The sequence below is a fragment of the Propithecus coquereli genome, unplaced genomic scaffold (assembly GCF_000956105.1).
Source record: "Propithecus coquereli isolate 6110/MARCELLA unplaced genomic scaffold, Pcoq_1.0 Scaffold79, whole genome shotgun sequence".
NCBI lineage: Eukaryota > Metazoa > Chordata > Mammalia > Primates > Indriidae > Propithecus > Propithecus coquereli.
This window is the reverse complement of record NW_012154062.1, coordinates 1,570,627-1,598,032: the sequence shown is the minus strand read 5'-3', so window position 1 is coordinate 1,598,032 and position 27,406 is coordinate 1,570,627. Positions and strand designations below refer to the sequence as shown.

Below are 27,406 nucleotides of genomic sequence, written 5' to 3'. Positions count from 1 at the left end.
TCCAGCGTGTGAATATTGTGCGGGCTGTGTGTGTGTGTGTGTGTGTGTGTGTGTGTGTGTGGAAAAGAGAGACGAGTAGCAGGGGTGGATTGCTTTTTTTTTCCTCTTTGCAGCCAGTGACGTGAGCTGTGCCTGGAACAATCAGACTCGCTGCAAACAGGGTAGTTGAAGATGCTGGGGGAAGCAGCCCGGTGCTTCTCAAGCTGACGCGGATCACGGCGCTCAGGAGCTGCTCAGGCGCAACCCGACAGAGTCCCTCCAGCATTAGAGCCTTGTAACGGTTGGAAAGTGCCTTTCGATTTCTCCAAAACCCCTTCCCTAGTTGACCTTCAAAATGATTGGCGTGAATAGTGTTCAGAGTGCCAGCAAGGTACGGGTGAGGACCTCAGGTTCCGTGAAATACTCCCGGGAGGATTCTATCCGGCGGCAGTCCCACAGGTCAAAGTCTATGAAAATTTCCAACTCCTCAGAGTTTTCTGCTAAGGAGACTAAGGTAAAGAAATACCCTGCTAAAACCTTCTTGACAATTGTATGGTAGGATAACAGAATTGGATACAGTCTTTGCCAGTGTCTGATGTGCAGTGACAGTCTGCAAAAGTAACAAGGAGCATAAAATGGCTCTAAGCTGATCAGGTGCGAGCAGGTGAAAAGGGGATGGTACCCGAACTCCAGATGCAGAGATTGCTGTGGCGTGGGTCAGTTTTGTAAAGAGCCAGTTTGTGGAAGAGAAGGATCAGAGCGATGCTTAAAATGAGATGATGTGGGAAACTGGTGGTTGGCACATTGATCTTGTTTTTAGTCTCGGAAAGGTTGCCTTGACAGATGATTTTTCAGTGCCGTGTATTTTTAGAACATCAGGAATATAGAGATCGTGTATGATTTTCTCTTCCAGTGAGTTCCTTTTGCTTTCCCTCCCCGGGTCACCCTCTGTCCCCCGAAATGTAGAGCTAATGCACAGTAGTGACCTGGTCCTGTTATACTACATTCTTGTCATGTTTAGAGTCGTTAGCCCCAGCTGTGTGTGATTAGGAGACATTTCTTCTTTCATGTTCCTTCCACATACATGTGCTGATGCTATGGTGCCATTAAACCACTTGTGTTTCTGTGGCTGTCTTTAAGATAATATAATCTTTGTTCGTGTGAAATGGGAAGGGAGTGATTACGTAGTGAAGTGGGCATTTACTACATGCAACATATTCTTGAGATCCTGCCCACCACCATCTGTGTGAGCAGGGTACTCAGAAACACTCCCACTCCACAGGTTTAAAAATGGAATAATAGAATCATAGGATCACAGAACTCGAGGGCTGGAGATACAGATGATTAGAACGGAGATTCACAGGCTTGATTATGTGCAGGGAAAGCTTAGGAGGTGGGTCCCAGTGTCATTTCAGTCTTCCCAGGGTTATATCCGGACCCGGTGACAGCGACATCAGGTTTCCACCCTCCCACATCTCCCCACTGCACTCCTCTCCTGCGCCCTCCCGGTTCCCTTCTGTGACACTACATTATTGAAAGACTTTGGTAATAATAGGTTCCCCTAAAAATATGGCAGGGGACAGGTGGCGAAATACCTTAGTGTGACTTCAAGAAATATGTTGGCTTCCTTATCCCCCACCTTAGATTCTGACATAGCGGCATCTAACCCCGTCAGTCGTGAGCAAATTGTCTGGCTCCAGTAAATCTTCAGAGGTGGCTTTTTGCTCCTCAGATTTTGTTAGAGGCTTCGGCTGTAGGGAGAAACGTGTGTCTTCAAAGTCCTTTAATGTTACCCGGATGGGGATGTGTTGGTTTCTACTGAAACTGTGATGAGACCTCCTGCGGTGTGATGACTACAGTCTCCTGCTGAGAGAGACTCAAATGGTTCCTTACATTGTTAAATACAATGTATATTGGCATGTATGTGATTCTCAACATGGCTATAAAAGTGGCTTCTATAAAGAGCACCGAGTCATCTCTAGATTTTGTTTTATATGTCCAATGTATACTCTCAGTGTGCAGTTAGAGCCTATGGCAAACTGAGAGGTCTTCACATTAACACCGTTGTAGTCCTACCACCTGTCCTGATGATAACTTCAGTATTGTAAGATTAGTGGGTTCACCCAGAATTGTGGCTGTGTAGTGTGATGTTGGAATCTAGCATAGATGCCAGATGAAAAGATTCTCTGCTGTCTCCTATGTTTGTCACACAGAACAGATACTTTTATCTGATACACGTCTATGCTAGAGAAGGCCACGCACTTTATTTTTGGAATATTGCAAACATTTCGAGGAGTTAACAATATAAAAGACCCCTGGTAGAATTATAGTCAGTGGGCCACCACACAATACTTCGGAGATTACAGCCAGTTTTTTAAAAAATTATTAGTTTTTTTTTGAAACTTATCTCTTAAGTTCTGGGATATGTATCCAAGAATATATCCAAGCTCCCAGTGTCTCATAAGAGGATTTTTTTTAAGGATTATCTAGTCTTTTAAAAGTGAACATCAGAAGTAGCTAATGGGAAATCATTATAATAGGAAATTAGATAGAATAAACCTAATCATTCACTAGCCATTTTTGTTCCCTAAATAAAGTAAACTGAATAGGCTTGTACTGTAAATTAGTGAACTTAATTATACTGTAGACATGTATAACTATATGTCAACATATACTCTTATTTACAGTTACACATTTTACTCCAAGTTTTAATAGTCAGAATTCTCATTCACCTTACCTATATCTAGTAGTCATTTTTAGCACCTAAATCAGTGTTTTTTTCCTGCTAATCATGTAAACAGCAGTTTTTGATTATCTGACTCTTCTTCCAGAATGCAGGATGTCTAATCTGATGACAGGAAGAAATTTCACACCCCCCACCTCTCTCCACCCCTTCACCTCCTCCACCGTTAACTAGTAATGGTACTGCTTAAAGTATCATTAATTCATGGTATGCTCCTGGGATTTAATTTTATCTCTCTGGAACTCTGGCTCTTTCTAGAACGGGCATGATAATCGTCTCTCCTTGGCAGAGAGTCGGGATTAGAACATGTTTTGTATTCTTTGAAAACTTTCATCTTTGATGTTTTTAACTTGTTCTGTGGGCCACTAAATACATAATGGTTTATTTAAATATCAATTCATTCATAGTCCTCACTTTTTATCCTATTTATTCATTTTTGTTTCATTTGAAGAAAGTGTTAAAGGACTTCTGAAAGGATTAGATACTCTTTGCCTTTGATTTTAGTGAAATCTCTTAAAAGCTCTCCTTGATCTAATCATTTTAAATTAAGAAAATTGGATTTTCTAATCCTTTGTGGTTCATATTGACATAGTCTGAACAATAGTATTTAACCTACTAAGACACAGCTTCGGTATGTTATTTTCTTTAAAACTCCATTCTCTGTGTGGACTTTTTTTTTTTCTTTAATGTGTTTTTAAATTCTATTCTTTCCTCTGGAGAGAGTGCGGCTTTGCCTTTTTCTAGCTAATAATGTTTATATCTAATTCTGAAGCAGATAAAATGGGCAGGATGCAGTGTTAACGTTTTGGAAGAATATTTATGCGTTTTTGCGGAGACCAGCATTCGTTGTGAAAATGTATTGATTAAGTCTGACTTTGAGTTCAGCTGTTTGTCAGATGAGTGTCTGGTATTGGAAGAGTCACCAGCGAGGCTCCCGGCCAGGAGGGGGCAGTGCAGCCCTTCCTGCTGTCATGCCCAGCTGGTTGCTCTGCCTTTGACAGAAGTAACATTTTGGAATCCATTTCTTAAAAGTGGAATACGATTGTCCTTCTGTGTCTGTGGGGTTTTGAAACCCCTCTGATACAGAGTGCCGACTGTGCTCCGGAATTTGGGGTGTGCAGTATAAGCATGTGTTGATTGAAACCTCAGTTCTGCCAGACATTTCCGCATTGCTCCTCTGAATCTAGTTATAGCTCAAATATAAATTATTTTGGTACTGGTTAGTTTTTAACTTGAGTAAGGTTCAGAACATGAATCTGTAAATGTTCGTGTTGGTAATATCAACTTTTTTCCTTCCCCCTTGTCATGCCAAACTTTGTTATACATTTAGATGAGGGGGAAATCCCAACCCGATGCTTTGATTTCTTTATGTTGTGGGTGAATATAACATGCGTGGTTGAATCCTTGAGGCGTTTTATGAGTAATAGCATGAGGCTAGAGATTTAATCAAGAATTCACTAGTTAATCCTGCAGATTCAAATGAACTGTTTAAAGGTTTTATTCAGTAATACAGCAAAGATATCAATGTCTGTGACAGTGAAATTTCAGAAACTTCTAGTAAAACTACTGGTCCTTTGAGTGGTGCTTAGTGAAAATATTGGCCATTTGCTTTCTCAGCCATGATGCTGCATCCTGGTGGTCTACCCTCGTTTTGCTCACTGATTAGTGATGTGCGCCTAGACAAATCACTTTGCCTTCCTAAGACTCGCCCATAAAATGCAGGAGTTGATAAAATGATATTTTTGTTCTGAGCCATGTTAATTTTAGAAACCTCACGGAGGTTGGTGGGGTTATTTCCTCTGTAAAGGGACGAAAGACTGAGCTAGATTTAAGGAAGGTGAGTTTTATATGTATTTTGAATAAACCTCTTCCTGTGCTAGAAGATGTTAACCATAAATACGTTAAAGGAAAATGAAGGTGCTTTGCTCCAAAATACTGCTTTGGGAGTGCCTAATTCATTGCTCTTTAAAATATGTTGCAACAGTGTTTGAAAGGCACCATCAACCCTATTCTCTCCATTCTGCACAAGTTTTGTTCGCTATTTCTTAAGCATTGTGAGATAAATGCTAATCATTCTCCCTCTGTGAGTTAAATGTAAACACAGAGGAACCTGACGAAATCATGACAATGACCTTTTGCAATATGAAGTTTTAGTGGGAGGCTTACAGATGTCTCATTCTTTCCTAGATGATTTTTGTTCTTTAGACAAAGGCTGAGCCAGGAAAGGAGATTCTGGTCAAATGGGACATTCATATCTGCCTAGTTAAAAATGCATATTTCATCTCATATGGAGAAAATCCTCAGTCATAATTTGAAAATTTTCCTGCAAATGTCGCTTTATATTTTTTTAATTCTTAAATTGAAGCAGAACATCTTTTAACTCATAAATTCATCCTTTAGCTGGATCCTTTCAAGAGAGACAATAGATTTTGTGTTAAAAAAAAAAAAACTTAAGCACATATAAATTTTAAAGCATTTATTTGAGGATTCAGGGATTCCTCTCTACTGAGAGGCTAAGAAGGCATGAGGGGAAATTTTTATATAGTATTTGCCAAAGCAAGACAAAGAAACAGTTTTGATTGCTTAGAAGTTAGTTGATGAAAAAAATGATAAACAAAAATAATAATTTTTTAAAAAGAAGTTGGTAGTTTGGGATTGGTGTCGTTTCTAGTTTCAATTTACTGTTTACATTGGGATTTGGTTTGTTCCTGTCGGAATTTGAAGTACCAGAAACCCACTCCACCCCACCCCACCCCAGTCTCATGGACTCCCAGTTGGAATTTTTTTTTTGACAACTTAAACTATTAGGTCAGAATATCAAGAACATCCCCCTGGACTAGTTATAACCTGGCATATGGGAGGATCAGGGAGGAGATGTCTTTCACAAAGTAAACCTGGTAGTGCAAAGATAAAAACAATTTCATCTCCAGAACTCTATTTCTTTTCTGTTGGCTCTGCTATCTTTACACTGTATTTCTTGTGTTTCAAGAAATTACACTTTTCCCTCCAGGTGTGATTCTGCCAAACTAACACATTCCGATGTTTTAATGTGACCCTTACCCAAAGGAGATCTTAAGAGACCTGGCTTCTCATAATTATCATTATCAATGTCAGTATTAGTATCATCATCAATAGGTATTTATCCCCTTTAAGTTGACTTGAGTCAGACTTGCCCCACAATAAAAACTTTCACGACCTTTGGTTTTATTTTTAGGTCAAGGGAGCTAGCAAAGTGACATTGGTTTTTGTTGCTGAATTTGTTTGTTTGGAATCCCTGTTACCCCCTAATTTTTGCCCTTCCCCCAGCTTGTTTCTGTGAATTTTTCAGATCCTACTGTACTTTCAAGTAAATTAACACCTTTTTTGAGGATGTACAAATGATTATTTAGGATGAATGTTGAACAAACTGTGCTCTTGATAGAGTGGCACGTGTCGACTCCTGAATTCAGGTCAGATCTTTACCGTCCACACTGTTCACCTGTTTCACTTGAGCAAAGTGTAGGTGGTGTTGTGTTTGGTTTGAATGTCTCTAAAATAAATCCTGGTGTCACACTGCATTCTTGCTCCACGACTCTTACGAGTAGATTGTATTGGAACACATTCTTCCAATGAAGGTGTCCTAAAGCAGGTCTTTCTAAACTTCTACATGGTATTTGACCATTGTAAAGGAAATTCTGGTCCATGCTGTCATTGCTTATGTGGGGAGCAAGGCTCTTGCCCTCCTCCCAAGGTTTGCTGAAAACATCACTGATGTGAGGCAGATTGATTAATTTATTTTAATGTGTATATGTAGGAACCTTCACAATGAAAACTCAGACATAGGAGAAATTGTCTATTTTTATGCTTAGGTTCAACAAGTATGGACAGCCATGTAGAAACAGGGTATGATCTAATGCTAACTCGCTGAGTGTGGGAACCCAGCAAGGCCTGTCTGTCTAGATTCTTCTTGGCCTCTCTGAGCAGCATTCCTTCCTTCAGGGTGTGGGGTAGGGCCCTTTCTGGAATGAGAGTCTTATGACCTATAGTCAAATAATAAGGTAGGTCACATAACTTCTTTATGGCCAGTTTTTATGTGGAATAATTTTAGGTTTTATGACTGGCTTTTGGGCAAAGGGGTTCTGGCTTTTATGACCTGCCTTGGGGAAAAGGGATTCTAGTTTCTGTGGCTAGCCTCAGGGGAAAATGGGACTGAGAGGCAGGAGGTCAAGGGAAGGTCAAAGAAGAACTTTTGCATCTGAGGCCTTCATTTTGGGGTACTGTTTTCTGAGCCCCATCTCTGGCAAGCTAGTATAATACCCTTGACAGAATCAAGAGGAGGGAAAAAGAAGAATCTATGAAATACTTATAGGAGTTAAGGGAGAGAAAAAAATACTTGCATTTTTAAAATAGTCATTGTTGAAGATTAGGGGGTTTTGTAGCATCATGACAACCTGAAATTAACCCTCAGGGCTCACGTGTGGGAATATGTGTGGTGACCGCGTGTCCTGCAGTTTCCAGGATGATGACTTTCCTCTAGTGCGACTTGTTGCTAGATTATGCCTGGTTTAGAGTTTAGGCATTGCATTCAGCTTACAGTCTAATAGGAGATTTTTAGAACCATTTTTTATTTACTTACAGTGATGCAGAAACTGTGAGGAGTTGAGCAACGTGGCTTCCTTCTCAGTAGTTCAAGATGGAAGTTACTCTTCTGTCTCCCTTTTTTTTTTTTTTTTTGATACAGAGTCTCACTGTGTTGCCCTGGCTAGAGTGCCGTGGCATCAGCCTAGCTCACAGCAACCTCAAACTCCTGGGCTCAAGCAATCCTTCTGCCTCAGCCTCCCAAGTAGCTGGGACTACAGGCATGCGCCACCATGCCCGGCTAATTTTTTCTATATATTTTTAGTTGTCCAATTAATTTCTTTCTATTTTTAGTAGAGACGGGGTTTCGCTCTTGCTCTGTCTCCCATTTTAATTCAGATTTTGGGCTTTGCCTTATCACTCAAGCAGATCACTTTTTCATTTCTTTTTTAAAATCCAGTCTACCGTGTTCTGATGGTATGACATTTAGTGTACCCCTCTGGGCACACGGATCACCTGACTTCAATGAAATTTGTTTTTCTAGTAGATTCTTTGGAATGCTTCACATCAAAGTTTTTCTGATAGGGCTGGCTGAGGCCCTCTCAGCCTAACTCCTCTCACCACATGCTGCTGGCTGTAGCCTGCAGTTAAGTTTTACAATGTGAAACGCCACCCAAGGTACTGGAGACACCAGTATACTCGCTATTGCCAGATTCAAAAGGCGAGCCAGGTGTTCATTTGTTTCCAGGAAGTCAAATAAGATGACATAGCCATCCCAGACAGGCTAAGCTCCATCCTGCACCCCGGTGCAATTTAGTGGAATCAGCTGCACCTCTGCAACTCAGAAGTCCACTGGAGCAGGCCAAGGTGTTCACGGCAGGCAGCGAGACCTCCTCTAGATCTGGGGGCCCCAGCAGCTCCTGACAAGGAAATTCGTTCCCATTGAGCTTGTCATTACAGTTTTCTTCTAACAGCTCCCAGCATAAATAAACCTAAAGGGTTGGGGGTCCCACCTAACTAGACCTACTAGACACACAAGATACGAGAAAGTGAGAAGAAGCTCTTTATTGTCACTTAGAGGGACAGATAAAAGTACCAGCTGATTTATATTGATACGTGACACTTCTCTTCCTTGGTACACTTTCTTAAACACAGGTAAAATTTTCCTGCAGATGAGGTGGAACAGAGGAAAAGGAGAAAGAACAAAAAAAAAAGGCAGAATGGAAAGGCTCTCCAGAATACTTTTATTATGACTGGGCAGTGTTTTGAGGGGATTTTTGGATGCCTCATCAACCTCCTGCAATGATCCCTTTGGGTCCTGGGTCCCCAGCCACCCCACGTACACACACACACACACACAGCCTGGTACTGGTCATGGCCTGCTAGGAACTGGGCCGCGGCCCATCACTGCCTGAGCTCCGTACCAGCGCCCCCAAATCTGTGGAAAAATTGTCTTCCATGAAACCAGTCCCTGGTGCCAAAATGGTTGGGGACTACTGCCTTAGACCATGATTAAGTGGTATTTATCTATAGCAAAAACTTAATTCTTAAAATTAGAGTTTAAGATAACAATGTGCTCTTACCTATGCCCACATAAATTTCACTAAAATGGCAGTGCAACTCATAGATCTTTAAGGACCCTGAGAATGAGAGAGGATGTCCTCAAGATGTCAACAACATTTGAAAGATGGGAAGCAGATAGACTCGTTAACTGTTTTAGCACCCCAGAGAAAGCTGAAACCCACCCCACGTGCCTGCAGACCTGGGAGGTAAGAAAGGAAGTGAACTGATTTGCTCCACAGAACAGAGGGAAGGCCCAGGAACAGGGGGCACTGGCTGCCTCTGAGGGCAGGGGTCAAGACAGGAAGATCCCTTGCAAGCTTCTAAGCTGGTTAAGTGCCCTCTCCTGCTCTGTGTAGCCAAGTGCCCCTCCCCCACCACTTTCTCCCCTCTTCTCTGGTGAGTTTAACCCGGAGGCTTTGGATTTAGGAAATCAGTCTCCATTGAGGCCCTGCAGTGAGATCCCCACGTCGAAAATAACAGGATTAAGTGAAAAGTATAAACACTTCACAACAGGGAGTCTCTTCCCTCTCTCCTCCCCACTCCCCCTTTACTTTTTCTCACTTACTTGAAGTTAAAGAGAAGGCAGGGTGTCCCGTAACAGGAAACTAATAGCAGAGAGGGAGAGGGAGTCCCCAGCGTGATGGGAAGGGAAGCCCTAGGACAGCCGCTGTGCAGGAGAGAGAAACCAGCCAGGTGAGATGGGCGTGGGAGCAGAGAGGATTCCCAGAGACATCACTGACAGAGACATCACCTGTTGGAGAGTGTGGAGTTGAATTAGAGATAAGTAGAAAACAAAGTAAACAACAACAAAATGAAGTGATGATTAACGCCAGGGAAAACAAAAGCTTATAAAAAAGGAAATGTAACATAGTGTACCAACTAACTCAGTTGTGAAGTTTATCTATATAGTCATAATAACATAGACACTGAAAATTGACGGGCCTCCAAATTGTGATTGTGATGTACTTTTAATAGAACGACTGGGAACAGGGAGGAGGAGAGAGTAGGGTAGAGTGTGTGTGTGTTTGCATGTACCTACGTGCGTGCAATAAGAGAGCTAAATCTCTTTTTCCAGAGTCCCACAGTTGAAAGCGAATAGTTCGTATCAAAAATAGAAAAACCAAAAAGGAATCAAAAGAGGCTGCCTGTGGGCAACAAGAATCGGAGATGAAGTTAAGAGATTTTTATTTTCATTAGGTACCTTTTACTAATTTCAGTTATGTAAATGATATACAAATATTGTCCTGAGAAAAGTTTTAAATAGGAAGGAAAGTAGGTAGCATACATAGGTATGTAGGAGATTTGAATAATTTCCAGTGTTAATTAACTTTGTATTTAACAAATACCAGATAATAGAGGCTTCTTTAAAAGAAAAGAAAGAAAGTACATCTTTTCCAAGACTCTATACTGTAGCAGTTATCAGACTAGACCATGTTTTGCTGTCAAGGTTTTCAGTCTGTAGCGAAATGTTACTGGAAGACTGGTTCTTTCTGGAGAAACATTTGTCTTTTCTGAGATTGTCCACGTAGTATATTTTTATGGACTGATAGTAGTTTTGTGTTTTTAATTTATTTTCTAACTTAGCAAAATGAAAACCTGGCCATTCTATGTAGTTCCCAACGCTTTCTTTGAAAATTTTCCTGTTTATGAAATTTGAGAGCCTAGTATCCACCAGATTAGATTATTTAATTTGGCCATATTGATTGTTTTAGATAAAATCTATTTCCATTTGGTTTGTCTTCATTGCTTTGTCTAATGCATGGAAATGACGGGGAACAAATGCCAGACCTGGCCTTCTCTCTAAATGTCAAAGTCCCCCAGGGATTGTTTTTTATAAGCCATTTATTAAAAAGGGCTCTGCTCGTTACCCAACAAACAGCTTTTTTTTAACTGGGCATGTTAACTTCCTATGTCCATAGTCATTAAATATAATTGATCATTTTTCTCAGGTATTTAAAAAATACTGCATGTAATTTACAAGGTCACTTGAAATTTATGTTTTCCTTATGTTCTCAAATTATGAAGCATTCTTTGTTATGATCCATGCCTGCTGTTTCCCAATAATTAAAGTCTACCAACAAGAGGGATCTAACACCAGATTATAGCAAATACAATTCAGAATCTTCTTTGAAAACATTGGTCATGGTTATATTTTTCATTGGCATGACTTAGCTGTCCAAATCTAGATAAGTTTTTGATAAATAAATTACAATTTCAGAGGATCAGAGCATAAGAGTTAAAAACAAAACGAGGAGATGGCTATGAACAATAAATTTGGGAATCACGGTGCTTACACAGGTCAGAAAATAGTTATGTATCCTGAAGAATATTCTGGAAGTTAACTTTTAACTCATTTTATAAGGAAGAAGGTGATTCGCTAAGACTTTAATCACATAAACTCTTTCTAAGCTATTAGGCTCTAAGGATTTCTACATTTAATCACATCTACATAATATTATTGGACACTTGTTTTTAATGTCTACACTGGGTTGAAGAAAGATGAGGGTGCTTTCATAATCTATGTTGCTGTCTTTCCATTTATATTTCAGTAAGTTCAGTGAGAATAGCTCTTCTCCAGGGATACATATCCTTTTCCCAGGAGGGTTTTGACATAGTCATGGCAAGCCCATTTTGGGAAACACACAATGAAAGTGTAAAATAGTGAATAAAATATCAGTTCTGGAATCAGTTGTATATTTGAGATGTTACTCGCATAAAGTTGCGTTTATTTGCTAAATCTGCAAATAAAAGCACAGAACACTCAGACAAATTTTAATTTTAGATACCAAATAATTTTTAGTATAAGTATGTCTCATACAAAATTGAGGTGCATACTTATGCTAAAAAAATTATTCGCTGTTCATCTGAAGTTCAGATTTGACCGGGCATCCTGAATTTGCTCTGGCAACCTGCAACCTAAAGCAAGTAACAATCTTTCTAACCTTCAGCTTCTAGACCAGTGAACTGGAGTAATCGTACTTATTTCATAGGTTGTAGAGACAGCTTTCAATCCAAGTCTACTGATTTTCAGTCCATTGTTCTTTTTTCGAGTTCATTGTTCTTTTTTCCTACATTGGGTACCTCCCATCCTAATTGTGATATAGCATCATTATTATCAGTGAGGTCCTTGTCTTCTCAACAGAATTTTTTTTTTAAAACACTTGCTGTGGTCAAGATAATTTATGAGACACTGTAGGGTCTAAAGGGAGACAGAAGACTTGATCTCATCTGCAAGGAGTATAAAATCTAGTGTCATCTATATTTTTAGTTGAAGGAAGTGATGTGTACGTGGTCTGGTAAACATTCAAGTAGTACAGAAGTTTATACATTGAAAGTTCTGTCTCCCACCCAGTTTTGCTCACTCGCTTTCCCCAGAGGCAGTCATTGTCAGCGGCGTTTTGTGTATCCTTTCAGAAACGTTCTATTCGTGACCAGATACACATATCCCCCACCCCCTGCAAAATGGAAGCATACCATAACAACTGTTTGGCACCTTTTTTCCTTTAACAATGCATCTTAATATAATACTGACCTCCTGCTTAGTAGCTTAAATGACTGTAAATATTCATGCATAACACTGTATTTCTGGTGCTATTGTTGAAACTGGTTGTCTACCCAATTTATTTGTGCCTGAGGTATGCAAAAATGGGCCACCACTGTCCTGTAATTTAGGAAGACAATGTGACACACCCCAAATCCACCACTGCCATTACCCCAGCCAGGTCGCCTCACCTGTCACTCAGGTACCACCAGCCTGACTGCTATTTCGCTGGCTCTCTTCCAGTCCTCTCTTCATGCCTTTAAAAACTTGGATTGTAGCAGGCTGCCCAGCTTGCACAGAATAAACCTTTAACTGCTTGCTGGTTAAAGGGACTAGCTTCCCTGTTTGTGCTTATCATCCACCACACCCTGGGCCCACCGTGCTCCAGCCTCGCCAGACCCGCCAGGCACAGCCATGCGGAGGAGCTGCTCACCTCTCTCCCGTCACCTGTGCGTGGCTGCTCCCTGCCACTGATGGCTCACAGAGGCTTTCTCTGACCATCCAGTCCAAAGCTACTCTTTTGAGTTACCTGATGTTAATCATGTTATGATAATTCTCTGGTAGACCACCAAAAAATGACAATTATCATCTGTTTGTCATCATCTTTGTTGTCTAGTTCCACCCCACTAAAATCTAAGGTCTGTGTCTGCGTTGTTCACCCTGGATCCTGGTGCCTAAGTAGTATCTGGCAGGTAGTAACTGTTTGACTGAACATTTGATTGAATGGATGGTGTTAAAAGAAGATTTATTTACACTGTACAAGTATTATAACTGTTACACTATTCATTCTATAATCATGAGTTACAGTCTAGTAATTATAAAATACTTAAAGCTATCCAGTATTGATACCTGTATTATATACTGTGCTCTTACAGGATCCCCCCCTTATCCACAGTTTCACTTTCCACAGTTTCAGTTACGCACAGGTTCAGTCGCCTACGGTCAACTGCGTCCAAAAATACTAAATAGAAAATTCTAGAAATAATTCATAAGTTTTAAGTCGCCCACTGTTCTGAGTGGTGTGATGAAATCTCCATCCCACCTGAGACATGAACCATCCGATTGTCCAACGTGTCCATGCTGTCCGCGCTCCCTGACCGTTACACGGTAACCATCTAGGATATCAGATCTGCGGTACCGCAGTGCTGGCATTCGAGTCACCCTTATTGTGCTTAATGGCCCCAAAGCGCAAGATAACAATTATATTGTTATAATTTTTCTATTATTAGTTATTGTTAATATCTTACTGTACCTAACTTATAAATTAAACTTTATCATAGGTACGTATGTATAGGAAAGAGCATAGAATATGTAGGATCTGGTGCCGTCCATGGTTTCAGGCTCCACTGGGGTTGTCGGAACGTATCCCTAGTGGATTAGCATGTAGTAGTTATAAAAGTAATTTCCTTGGTACATCAGCATATTGTTATGATAAAATATTTGTTGTGGTCATTGTACAATACAGTAATACAATATAGGTGAATTGAGCAAGGTATGCCATGTAGGTGGTTGGAGCAGACAGATAATAAAGATTGAACGTGTTAAAGGAAAATTTGAACTATTGACCATCAATTCATGTATATTGTGACCATAAGTTTCCTGAACTGTGAATTTAGGATCGTGGATATCTTCCCCTAAGTAAGAGAGCGTTATTTTTAGATAAATTAATAACAGGTGTTGCACCAACATAACAAAGTTAAAAGGGCTACGAAATGTACTAATACGGATAGTATTGTTTGTTTTTAATTTCATTCTGATTTTTAGTAAGTTTTTCAACAAGGCATTTATCAGAGTTGCAAAATTTATCTCTGATAATCTATATTAACATGTGCACATATATGTGTGTGTATATATATATATATATATACACACACACACACCTACATGTGCATGTGTATAAATAACATATAAATATAGCATCAGTGTTGTGTCATGATTAGGGCACTTTAGAGCACAGACTTTGGCCTAGGACAAGCCTGTCTTCAGATCCCCAGCTCTGCCGTATGGCAGGCCATTTACCCTTCGTAAGCATCAGTTATGTCATTTCTAAAGTGGGAAGAATAATACTTGCACAGTTGCTGTGAGGGTTCATTGGCATTAAGTAAAGGTCTTAGCAGTGTCTCACATAATGCATGCATCCTCACTGATAGTTATATTATTATCAACAGAATATCAGCTATTGTGAAATGGCTAGAACATCATCACAAAATCAGAAATATCGGGTGAAGCAAAATATTCAGAAGTTTAAATCTAAATCATAAACCGAAATTTATTCAGTGATGCTTACTGTTTCCTCCCTACAATTTTCTAATCACATCATTCTAATCAGAGTTTCAAAATTGGTGTCCAGTTGGACAATAGATGTGTTTGGCCCGCAGTAGTTTTAATTGCTATTTTTTGTTGCCATACTTGAAAATTTCTCATCCCTGAATAATGTGGACTTCTAACTACTTCCAAAAAATAATAGTAACTAGCAATAGTGAAGCTACATTCTCACCTGGTTGAAATCAGGCTACAGCTGGTTATTAGCTTTTCCTCTACATGGAACTTTCTCCAAATCCCCAGTCTCTCCCTGGCCTTCCCTACTCATTCATGTTACCTGTTAAATACTATAGATTTTTGAGTTACAACACTTAGTCTGTTTTTTGGTGTTGAACCAGCATTTGGACTTGATGTTGAAACTGATTCATTAGGAAATGTTTAGAGCTTTAACAAGGGGAAAATTTTTTTATAAAGGGATAACTCAGATTGCAGCTTTAGTTCTAGACCACAGCAATAAAGCAAATATCACGATAAAGCAACTCACACAGATTTTTTTGGTTTTCCAGTGCATATAGAAGTTATGTTTACACTGTAGTCTATAAAGTGTACAATAGCATTGTGTCTAAAAAACTTACATAGCTTAATTTAAAAATCTTTGATTTCTAGAAAATTCTGACAATCATCCGAATCTTCAGCAAGTCATAATCTTCTTGCTGGTGGAAAGTCTTGCCTCAATGGTGATGGCTGCTGACTCATGAGGGTCACGTTTGCTGAAGGTTGGGGTGGCTGTAGCAATTTCTGCAAATAAGACAACAACGAGTTTGCTGCGTCGATTGACTTTTCCTTTCATGAAAGATTTCTCTGTAGTATGTAATGCTGTTTGATAGCATTTTACCCACTCTAGGACTTCTTTGAAAATTGAAGTCAGTCCTCTCAAATGCTGCTACTGCTTTATCAACAGAGTTTGTGGAATATTGTAAATCCTTTGTTGTAATTGCAACTATGTTCACAGCATCTTCACTAGAAGCAGAGTCCATGTCAAGAAACGACTTCCTTTGCTTATCCATAAGAAGTAACTCCACCGAAGTGTTACCATGAGATTGTAGCACTTCAGTCACATTTTCAGGCTCCACTTCTAATTCTAGTTGTCTTGCTACTTCCACCTCATCTGCAGTTACTGCCTCCACTGAAATCTTGAACCCCTCGAAGCACATCCATGAAGGATTAGAATCATCTTCTAAACTCCTGTTCATGTTGATGCTTTGACCTCCTCCCATGATTCTCAAGCATTGTTTTTTTTTTTTTTTTTTTTGAGACAGAGTCTCTGTCACCCGGGCTAGAGTGCCGTGGCGTCAGCCTAGCTCACAGCAACCTCAAACTCCTGGGCTCAAGCGATCCTCCTGCCTCAGCCTCCCGGGTAGCTGGGACTACAGGCACGCGCCACCATGCCCGGCTAATTTTTTCTATATATTTTTAGCTGTCCAATTAATTTCTGTTTTTGGTAGAGACGGGGTCTCGCTCTTGCTCAGGCTGATTTTGAACTCCTGAGCTCAAACAATCCACCCGCCTCGGCCTCCCAGAGTGCTAGGATTATAGACGTGAGTGACTGCGCCCGGCCCTCTCAAGCATTGTTAATGGCATCTTGAATGTGAACCCTTTCCAGAAGGTTTTCAATTGTCTTTGACCAGATCCATCAGAGAAATCACCATCTATGGCAGCTATAGCCTTACAAAATGTATTTCTTAAACAATGAGATTTTGAAGTCAAAATTACTCCTTGATCCATGGGTTGCAGAATGGATGTTGTGTTAGCAGACATGAAAACAACATTCATCTTGTACGTCTCCACCAGAACTCTTGGATAACTAAGTCCATTGTCAATATGCGATAATATTTTGAAAGGAATCTTTTTCTCTAAGCAGTAGGTCTCAATAGTGGGCTTAAAATATTCAGTAAACCATGCTGTCAGCAGATGTGCTGTCATCCAGTCTTCTTGTTCCATTTATAGAGCACAGCCAGAGTAGATTTAGCATAATTCTGAAGGGCCCTAGGCTTTTCAGAATGGTAATTGAGCGCTGGCTTCAACTTGAAGTCAATAGCTCCATTAGCTCCTAACAAGAGAGTCAGCCTGTCCTTTCAAGCTTTGAAGCCAGGCATTGACTACTCCTGTCAAACTATAAGTCCTAGATGACATCTTCTTCCAGTAGAAGGCTGTTTCATCTACATCGAAAATCGATTAACTATTGTAGATCTTCTGGGTAACTTGCTGCAGCTTCTCCATCAGCACTCGCTGCTTCACCTTGCACGCTTATGTTATGGACATGGCTGCTTTCCTTAAACCTCATGAACCAGCCTCTACTAGCTTCCAACTTCTGTAGCTTCCTCACCTCTCTCAGCCTTCATAGAATTGAGAGAGTTAGGGCCTTTCTCTGGATTAAGCTTTTTCTTAAGGGAATATTGTGGCTGGTTTGATCTTTTTATCCAGACCACTCGAATTGGTTCCGTATTAGCAATAAGGCTGTTTCGCTTTCTTGTCATTCATGTGTAGACTGGAGTAGCACTTCTAATGTCCTTCAGGCACTTTGCCTTTGCAGTCACAACTAGGCTAACCATTTGGCACGGGAGGCCTAGCTTTCAGCCTGCCTCGGCTTTCGACATGCCTTCCTCACTAAGCTTAATTGCTTCTAGCTTTTGATTTAAAATCAGAGCCGTGAGGCTCTTCCTTTCACTTGAACACTTAAAGGCCATTGTAGGGTTATTAACTGGCTGAGTGGCAATATTGTTGTGTCTGAGGAAACAGGAAGGCCTGAGAAGAGAGAGAGAGAGACAGGGGAATGCCAGTGGTCGGTGGAGCAGTCAGAACACACACAACACTTACTAAATTCACCGTCTTATATGGGCATGGTTTGTGGCACCCCAAAACAATTACAACAAAAATCACTGCTCACAGATCACCATGACAAATGAAATAATTATGGAAAACTTTGAAATATTGTGAGAATTACCAAAATGTGACATAGATGAAGTGAGCACAGGCTGTTGGAAAAACGGTGCTCATACACTTGGTACGGGGTTGCCACAAATCTTCAATTTTTAAAAAGTACAGTATCTAATCCCTGGTAATCTAGTGGTTGGGGGACAAAAACACACACAATATCTGTGAAGTACAATAAAACAAGATATGCCTGCACTTAACAAGAAACTCGGTGGCTGAGTATTTAAAGTTTTGTTTGCATTTGGAATAGTGTCATTTGTACTAGCATATTTAAGACACTTTCCCTTAGACACAGCAGCCAGTCAAATGGAAATTAATCTTAAGGTGAAAAAAAAACACTTTAGGAGGAATGTGCTCTATGTAAATACATCTTACTGATTATGTCCACCCCAAAAATGAATGAATGAATGAAGAATGAATGAATGCATACACACATTAGAAAAAGTTTGGAGTATTGCATTAGGATAAAGGATAATCACCAGTTACATTTTTATTCTTTCAAGTTTGTTTTTGCACACCTTCAGAGCTGCCCGTGATAGCCTTTGGTGTTTATTTAGTATTGTCTTTGGCTGTGTTTTTTTTCTTCAGGAATAATGAAGGAATGGTGGTTCAGACTATTTTAGCTCAGGAAGGTACATTTGACAAGAGGCATTAAGAAGTCCCAAGTGCCACCCTCACCTTCTCAGAGAATCATTTCTCTCTGGCTCCAGCTCCTACTCCCTCCGCCTGTTCCTGCTCATTTATGTGTGATGGTAAAATATGCATTCGTTACTTTATAAGAGCCATGCTTGGGATTTGGCAGCAGGTAGTGATGCTCCTAATCAGTAACTATGACAAAAAAAAAAAAAAAAAAAAATTAATGGCCACCACAGGGAAAGGAAGCAAAGACTAGGGAAAGAACTAGTTTGGGAGTTTGGCCGTGTGTTATCTCAGGTCTTTTTCCAGTAGCGTCGTAGAATGGTAGATCAGGAAGGGGACCAAGAATGACGACTTTACACGGCCCTCTCGTGTGGCCAGGGAAATTCAGTGACTTGTCTTAAATGCGCAAGTTAGTGACAGTCAGGTGCCCCACCTACCTCCCTCCAATCCTTAGCTCCTCAGGTTGAGTCTGTTTTCTCATCTGTTAAATTTTTCTCTGAAGTAAATATATAACATAGTGCCACATACTGGAGACTGTGTGTGAAAGCGTCTTGCACATTCTAAGTAGGAAGTAAAAAATTAGCTGATTTCATTAGCTAATTCTCCGCTAGGTAAAGCTCACTCAGGGTTAGCAACACAGTTTGTATGTAAGAGGCCCCTTGAAGGCAGAATGGATTCGTCTGCACCTAGCATAATGCCTCCCTAGCCTCTAGAATGTGCTCAAAAATGTTGATTACACGATGAATTATACATATTAATTATACTTCAGAATTCCCTTTCAATAAGATAAGGGTTTTTAAATTAATTTTCTAGTGTTCATTACGAATTCATGCTGGTGCATTCATTTATTCATGGTTAGATATTTTTGCCATTGCCGACTGGGTTTGTCACTGCACCACAACACAAGAAAATTGTCCAGGATAGAGATTTTGGCTCTGTTTACGTGTTGGCTAGATCTAAAAAGATGCATATGACTGTAGAAGTAAAAAAACACAAACCAAAGTCAAGCATGCTTTGTCACCCCGAAGGAGATCTAAAGAGATGAATGTGGACAAGTGTGCTCGTGAATATATGTCCTTTTTAACATAGTGCCCTTTAAACTTGGGCTCATGAAAGCTGTCCAGTGTGCATGGGAACTCTGGTAATTTAAAGGGAATCAACTTCCAGAAACTCATCTTCCATATGTACTTCTCCCTAAAATGGATCTACCTATGAATTATTTTGTGCTCAAGGCTTCAGGCTGTTTCTCTGTTTTCACCTCTGCTGGACAATTTGCCTTTTGCCATTTAAAAAAAAAAAAAAAAAACAAGTCTCCCCCATAGTCTTATTTGGCACATTGCACAAATATAAAGACCTCCAGGGGTTCAGAGGGGGCAAACTTCAGTGTCAGTTTCAAATACTGGTTTTGGAGAAGCTTCCTTTAGTGAAGGATAATGTGGTTTTTTAGTATTATTTTAAAGCATAGAGAGAATAATAAAAGTTGATGACCACTGCAGGGTATTTGAGTTTTTCTCACCATTTTGACATTCATCTGGTAACTAGGTTTATCATGAATTTTTAACCAATGTCTTTTTCAAATATGCTCGCTCTTTCTGATGACACTGCCAGAGTGGTGCATATGTAATTCTGCACTTAAAAGTCTGCTTGATCTGAATATCTGCATGAGCCAGGACTGCATTTGAAAAAGGTAATTGTGGTGTTGCTTGTGTCATAATTCTTTCTGAGTACAAATTCTGCTGTGGTCACTGTCAGTTTCTCTGAAAATGGAAGCTATGTTATCCTCCATACTTTCCATAGCGATTCAGGGACTACAGAGAAAAAAATTAATTAGAGTTTAAAGATGATTGAACTAAAATACACAAATTCCACCAACTGTACAAAACGTGTTGGAGAGAGAGCCTCATGGTTACACAATACATGGTAATGTGGAAACACTTCAGAGAGCCGTGTGTGGGCAGACAATGACGGCGCTAAGCCTCGAATAAAATTGTACTTTTTCATCTCTGAGAAGCAATCAAAAGTGAGGAACAGAGACTTAAAAGTAAATTTAGGCCAAAATACCTTTATCTCTATAATTTAAGCAATTTACTTTGCTTTCCCATTCTTAAAAATGATGATCTTCAAATTTGAAGAATTATTCTGTCCTGTTTAGTGTCAGTGGAGGTATATGATTGTTATCTAGCTCCTGAGTTACGTTGCAAAAATTTCAGTGAGAGGAAAGATTTGTTAACTCACCAAGCAGTGGTATTTTAACCAAGGCTTCATATCAGAGTCACGTGTGGAGCATTTGGAAATATTCATGCACAACTTCCTCATCCTGGGAGCCGATTCAGTGATTTGGGATAGGGTACAATAATCAGTATTTTTTAAAATTCCTTGGCTGACTGCTGTGAACCATCCTATCTCCAGATGAGACCACTATGGTAAAAGACTGTTTTGCCCAGACACTGATCCTAGAAATATTTCTGAAAATCAACCTGGGGGCATGTGATTATTCTTTGTTCAAATATCTACCTTTCACTTATACCCCAGTGTGTTAGTTTTCCAGGGCTACTGGAACAAATTTTCACAAACTTGGTGTCTTAAAATGACAGAAATTTATTCTCCCACAATTTTGGAGGCCAGACGTCTGAAATCAAGGTATCGACAGGGCTGTGCGCACTCTGGTGCATCTAGGAGAGAACCAGTCCGTTCCTTGCCTCTTCCCGCCTCTGGTGGTTGCCAGCATTCCTTGGCGTTTGTCCTTATCACTCCCATCTCTGTGTTCTTCTTCTCCATGTTGCCTTCTCTGCTTCTGTCTTTCTTAAATCTCCCTCTGCTTTCTTTTATAAAGACACTTGTGAGTGCATTTAGGGCCCACCCAGATAATCTTCCCATCTCAAGTTCTGTAACATATTCACAGCTTTGAAGTTTTTGCCATATAAGGTAATACTAAGACGTTCCAGAGCTGGACATCTTTTGGGGGTCTGTTATTCAGCCCTCCACAGCAGCAAAAATACTGCCCTCTTGGGGCTAGGCCACAGAGATAAGTTATTTTCCTGAGCCGTCGACTACACTTCCAATTCTAGCCATTCTCACGGCAAATACCTTTGGTCATAAGTGGACTGAGAGTGTAGGGTCAGCGAGGCAAACCCATCATCCTCCCCGACAGAGGCACTTCAAGCATGTGTCCTAGCAACAGCGGCTCTGGTTTAAGCTCATCTTTTAAGAATAGAATATTACAGTGCTGAGCATTATTTGAATATATTCTGAAATAGGCACAAGCCTTGTTACCTTTTCACACGGACCCTGATTCAGGCCAGGCACGTATGATGCTCTAAGGTTTAGTCTTAGAAATAGAGAATGTGGGTAGTTGATAGTAAACGTGGTGAGAAATGTTTCTGAGTCAAACTCTGTGAAAAACACCTGGGGACCTTGAGAGCAGTTAATTAACATGGGGCTTCATTTTCCTTACCTATGCAAGGAAGCATTTGTTCCATGATCTCTTAAGTCCCTGTTCAGCTCAGAGATCCCATTTTGTTGTTTCTTCCCTTCCCATCAGAAAGGAGAAAAGAATAGGTGTCAGTGCAGATGGATTTTAGAGAAGATGGCAAGAAACTGAAGAGGCTCGTGAATGAAGGCCCTGCGGAAGTTTGAGATGATGAATATTCAGTGGTGTTAATTTGCGGTATTGTTTAATTTTCTCTAGTAGTGCTGAGTCAGTCGCAAATGAGCTGGGGAGGCTGTAAAGCGTTATGCTGGTGGCTATGTCAGCTCTAACCCCTCCTTAACAGCTACCCCGGCCCCCTGACTTAGGGACGGGCCCCGTCCTAGCACCTCTTCTCCAGCCACATGGATCTATCCACGGGGAGGAGAAGGGATCTAGACCACACCAGTGAGAATCTTTACCTGGGTCTTTTCCTACTGGAGCTTGGAAGGAAGAACTATTTTCTCTTATTGAGAGACACAAGGGTGCGAGTAGGTGTTGGTTGTTGCAGACACATTTCTTGGAGAGAAACAAGGACTTAGGGATGTTTGGCATGGAAAGAGGAGAAAAAGAGAGTAAAATTCCTGCATCCCTGAGGCCAGCTCCATCCGTACCTTTTCATGATCTGACCACATGAACTACTAGGTCCCTTTTTCCCTTAAGGTTGCTAGAGTTTAGGTATTTGACGTTCGAAACTAAAAGAAATCTTAGCTAATACAGCGTGAGATTGGTCAAGAGTTATACAGTAGCTATTTCCAGGTACAACAGAACTACAGTGGGGCAAAGAACTTGAAAGTATTAACAGGACTGGTGGAAGTGACAGCCACAGTGCCTCAGCTGCGCAGGACAGGGAGTGGTACTGTTGGGCTGCAGATACAGGGGAATCGAGGGAATTCGGTTCTTAACTGGGCTAAGTAGATAAAAGGATAGGAAGTCGTAACAAGGGTATACACATGTTGGATGCATTTGCAAAGCATCTTCCTTTTATTAAGAAAAGTAATGGATCACCCAAAAAGCGCTGCAAAGAATCAGGAGAATTCCTTTGTAATTTTGCAATTGAAAAGAATAGGAATGACATGCACCTTTTAGATTTGGCATTTTACAAGAAGAAATCTCTTTTTTATTATACACACAGGGAGAGGACTTGACCTACAATATGGCAAGTCTGTGCAATTTGACAAGGTATTTTTATAATACATTTTTGTCATGAGATATCTGGCTGATGGAGTAGCAAGAATTTTTAAATATAGAATTTCATTTCTCTTTAAGCAAAATATCCTTGAGGTCAAACCTTTGAAAAAATTTATTCTAGGGCAGAATTGAGTGTATTAGAAAAATCTTAGATGTTTAGATATAATTTTCAACTGTCTACCTTTATGAACAGATTTTTTTTTTTGAATCTTTGCTACATCATGAATTACTTAGGGTGATACTGAGTATGATAGTATATAAGGAAGCTCTTTAATGATATCTCTCTTCAACTGCGGTTTCTCAGCCCACTGTGGCTTGTGGGTTCAAAATGGCTCATACAAGTAATAGAATCCATTTAAAAGGCATTTATTCTGCAAAACACCCTGAAATTTGAGTTAGATTTCTATTTTTTTTTGCACTTCCATAACTGTTCAGCTTTATGAGACATCAGCTATACCGTAGGTTGTAGTTCGTTAGTAAATTTGAGTTCTTCAAAAAGAATATTCAATTTATAGCATAATCTTTGTGCCTTGATGTAGCCTGTAATTTAATTTGATGTTGTATCATTTTTGTGTTTGAGGGCACACACTTTACCATGTCCTGATAAAGATAAAATGTGTTTTGATTTATTAGCTACCATAATTATTCAGTAGTTAAATTGACTAACACAGCCACACTGGAGAATTCCCTCAGTCTGTCAAGATACTGACTAAGGATACAAATATTGAATCTTAAATAATATAAAATCTGTAACCTAAACACATTTGTACTGAATTTGGAAGTGTATTGTTGAAAGGAGAATTCACTATTGGTGTGTAGTCTTTGGTTACATGCATATAAACACTTGGACCAGACGTAGTAAGAGGCAGAAGATAGGAATATGAGGTAGTTCCTTCTTTTTTCCATCTCAAAGTAAAAGAAGTCTTTGCTAAGCCTTCAAGGTCTAATAGGTCCAAGTCCTTCTTTGAGGAAAAATGATCCCTTTGAGGAAAAACATCGTCATGACGTTTTTACACATATAGTTATTCTTTTATTCAATATAATTTGCTGTTACAATTTTACATCTTAGAAATGCATTTGTGTCTTCTTTAACATCTTACTCAAAATTTAACACTAAAGCCAGGTGCAGTGATATGTACCTGTAGGCCCAACTACTCGGGAGGCTGATGCAGGAGGACCACTTTAGCCCAGATCACACCTGTGAATAGCTACTGCACTCCAGCCTGGGCAACATAGTGAGACATGTACAGTAGCATTTTCTTGGGTAGTTGTTATAGTGGAACAAGTTGATTATAAGGACCTTATATGTAATGCTGGAGCCGGAAGAGTCAGGCAGTGTTATGCTGACCTGACCATATCATTGTTTCCAAGGCTCTAAAGAAGCTTTCTATCCCCGCGTCCACCACACATACACACCAGTATAATTCTCACTTAAATATAAAGCAGAATTACAATGTTAGAACAATAAAAACTGCTTAAGTCATTGGTATGGAAACTCGAAAACTATTCTAAGATGCTTTTCCATATCTGGCTTTAGTCCCCCTACCATGTGTATTACTCATTAACTTGCCGTGAAAAGTTATATTTATTCCGTTAATGAAAGAAGTATGAGTACTCCAATGTCCAAATTAGTGAAACTGCATGACCATTTTTGAATAAGAAATACAGTGCACTGTCGAATTTTAATCATATCCTAATATTTTATTATGGTGAAATGTAATATGATATTGTGTGTCTTATTCATAAAAGACATATTTTACTTTGTGAAAGTCTCTTTGTTTCATAAAACACTGCTTGCCTTGTGCGCCTTTGTCGTACCTGTATGTTCCTCCGCTTTCCAGAACCTACCAGGTAACTGACAAGGGGTTTCAGGCGCATCCCCTCATGGCCAGGTTATGGGAGTTGCCCGATCATTTGCCGAATTCAAGACGTGGAACAGAATGAAAAGAATAATTCGATCTTATTTTCTCTCTTTACAGGCTCTGTACAACTCAATCAAGAACGAGAAGCTTGAGTGGGCAGTGTAAGTACGCTGGATGTCAGCCTTTTAATAATGAACTACTCACTTTTTCCTACAGTCTTTCTTTATGCCATGGATGTGATCTTAGAGAAGGATTAAATATGCATCGTCAGTTCTCATTTTACACCAAGTGTCTTATCTACTTTGTATAAAACCTACATAAACCATGAGCATCCTGTGTTTTTTTTCTTGGTACTCAATATGCTCTTGTTCTGCTTTTAAACTGGTTGCTATGCCTGTAGGCAATTAATTGTCTTTTTAATGTGTCTTTAAAAGATACCATTCTAAAAGAAAATCTGTTGATAAATTTCATATATTCCAAAACCTAATACAAATGATTTTGGTACCATCCAGTTATTTTAATTGTCTCCTTATCATCATAGATCATGGTTTTCCAGTCCTGTTTCCTGTGATACTAATCATACCAGGACATTGACAGATATTAAGCACACATGCACACAAAGTTTTGTGCGTAGATAAGCTTGAGAAATGATGTATTAAATAAAGCTAAAATAATTTTTTTAACTGCAGAACTTACAGGCGCTTATATAACGCCCATGTATGTTGTCAGTCTCTAAGAGAGGAATAGTGTGCAATATTACCTAAATCTAGTTGACAGTGAAATGTAGTGTTTCAAGGTACATACTTTGAGGAATACTGTTACAAATAAATTACACCTAACCCTATGTAGACCAACAGTACTAGTCTTGTTAAACTTTCATTAATCAATATAGCAGTTAAAAATTTAATTTTTAAAATATTGTTAGAGAAGAATCTTTACTAAATTTTTAATCAAGTTATCAAAAACTTAAGTCAAAATGTTTTTTTTTTGAAATTAGTACTACATGCGAATTTTATTTTCGATTTTTCCTGATATGAAGCATTCATAAACTTTTTCTTTTAGCACATGGCCTATCATAGCATTCTGCAGTGAACTCGGGTTTAGAGAATCATAACTTGGGAGATAAATCTTGTTCTTTCATATGCACGTTGGGGAAACATGGTCTAGCAGTTGACTACATATAATCTGGAATGAATTTAAAAAATCAGTACTTCTTGAATTGTTTTTATTAACCGCAAGTTCATACAGTACTATTTTAAGTTAGGGAGTCAACATTTATAAGACTTTAATATTTTCTTGTATGTGTAATGTCTTATGTGTCTGTGTATATACATGATGAGACTCATTTAAAGAAATTTAAATCCCATTTCAAGGGATTATTAAGAATTCATGGTCTAAAATCCAAGTTGATAATTTTTCTTTGGACTTACCTATCATGAATGAAAGTGAGTTTCCTAGAAAAAATTTTGTGGATGATAGAATCTTCCTGAAATGTTAAAGGATTATCCTGACCTGTGCAAAATATGTACTCTAGAGAAAAGTAAGAAAAATGAAATAGTTAATATTCACACTGGGGAAGAGAATATTTTGAGGATTCTTTTATGAAGTTACTTCACAAAGCAAATAAATATACTCTTGAGGACCTGTTTTGTAAATCTAGGTTTTTTTATATTGCATTTGCTACAGTAGATTTAATTACATGTCTATGTGTAGTTGGACTTTGATGCAAGAAAGCTGTATCTTGGGTCTTATCCAAGGAGGGAGGGATGGGAGTTTACCCAGGAACTGGATTCTTCTGTGGCCTTCTTGTGAAGTCAGCAGAGCATCTAGTTCAGGATCCCAGATTTCAAAGTCACATAGATTTTGGGTTGACAAGCTCTTTCTCGTACTATCTGAGTCACTGGTCAAATTAACCTCTAATCCTCCTCTTCAGTAAGATGGAGCAATTATTGAGCCTCTTATAACCCCCAGGATAACACTGTGAAACTGTTCTAAAACACTAAACATTAAGTTATCCTTCAGTTGATGTCTAATGCTGTAGCTTTTAAAGCCCTGACTTCTTTTTTCTTTTTATCTTTGTCTCTCATATGCTTATACATATACATATATATATTATTAATACATTCTAATACTTTATCAAGAATTAGAATAAGGTACTATAGTAGTTTATCATATAATTAACTTTCTTTCTTCATCTATAAAATAAAGGAATTGGATGTAATGACCACAGATATCCTTTCCAGTTCTAATATTCTATAAATTTCCAAATTTTACTATATATTAGTGTTTCCTAAAGTGATTTCCTGTGGAAAGAGCACGACTGTATCTAACATATTTAAAACAAAAAAAATTTATGGGTCGAATGAGTCTTGGAATAAATTCTAATTTAAACAAAATTGAACAGTGTTCTCTGTAACTGGCCTGTTCATTTGTTAACAATCTGATGTGCATTTTGAATTTCTACAGAGAATAAAGGGCCAATACCCCAACTTTTTAGATCACTCAGTCTTAGATTTATCATAAAGCACCTTTTAACATCTATGAAAACTAGTATCCTTTAGAATAGGGGTCCCCAACCTATGGTGAGCAGTATAATTATTTCATTATAT

General features: G+C 39.2%; 1 protein-coding gene across 1 annotated transcript in view; it reads left to right on the top strand.

Annotated features, from left to right (window-relative positions):
* Positions 1 to 334: 334 nt before the first annotated feature.
* The window catches only part of LOC105825205 (PH and SEC7 domain-containing protein 3-like), a 132,753-nt gene continuing 105,681 nt past the window's right edge, over positions 335 to 27,406 (top strand). The window contains exons 1-2 of the mRNA XM_012662910.1: positions 335 to 493; positions 24,915 to 24,958. Of these exons, the coding sequence (XP_012518364.1) occupies positions 335 to 493; positions 24,915 to 24,958 (203 nt within the window). The remainder of the gene's footprint in view (positions 494 to 24,914; positions 24,959 to 27,406) is intronic.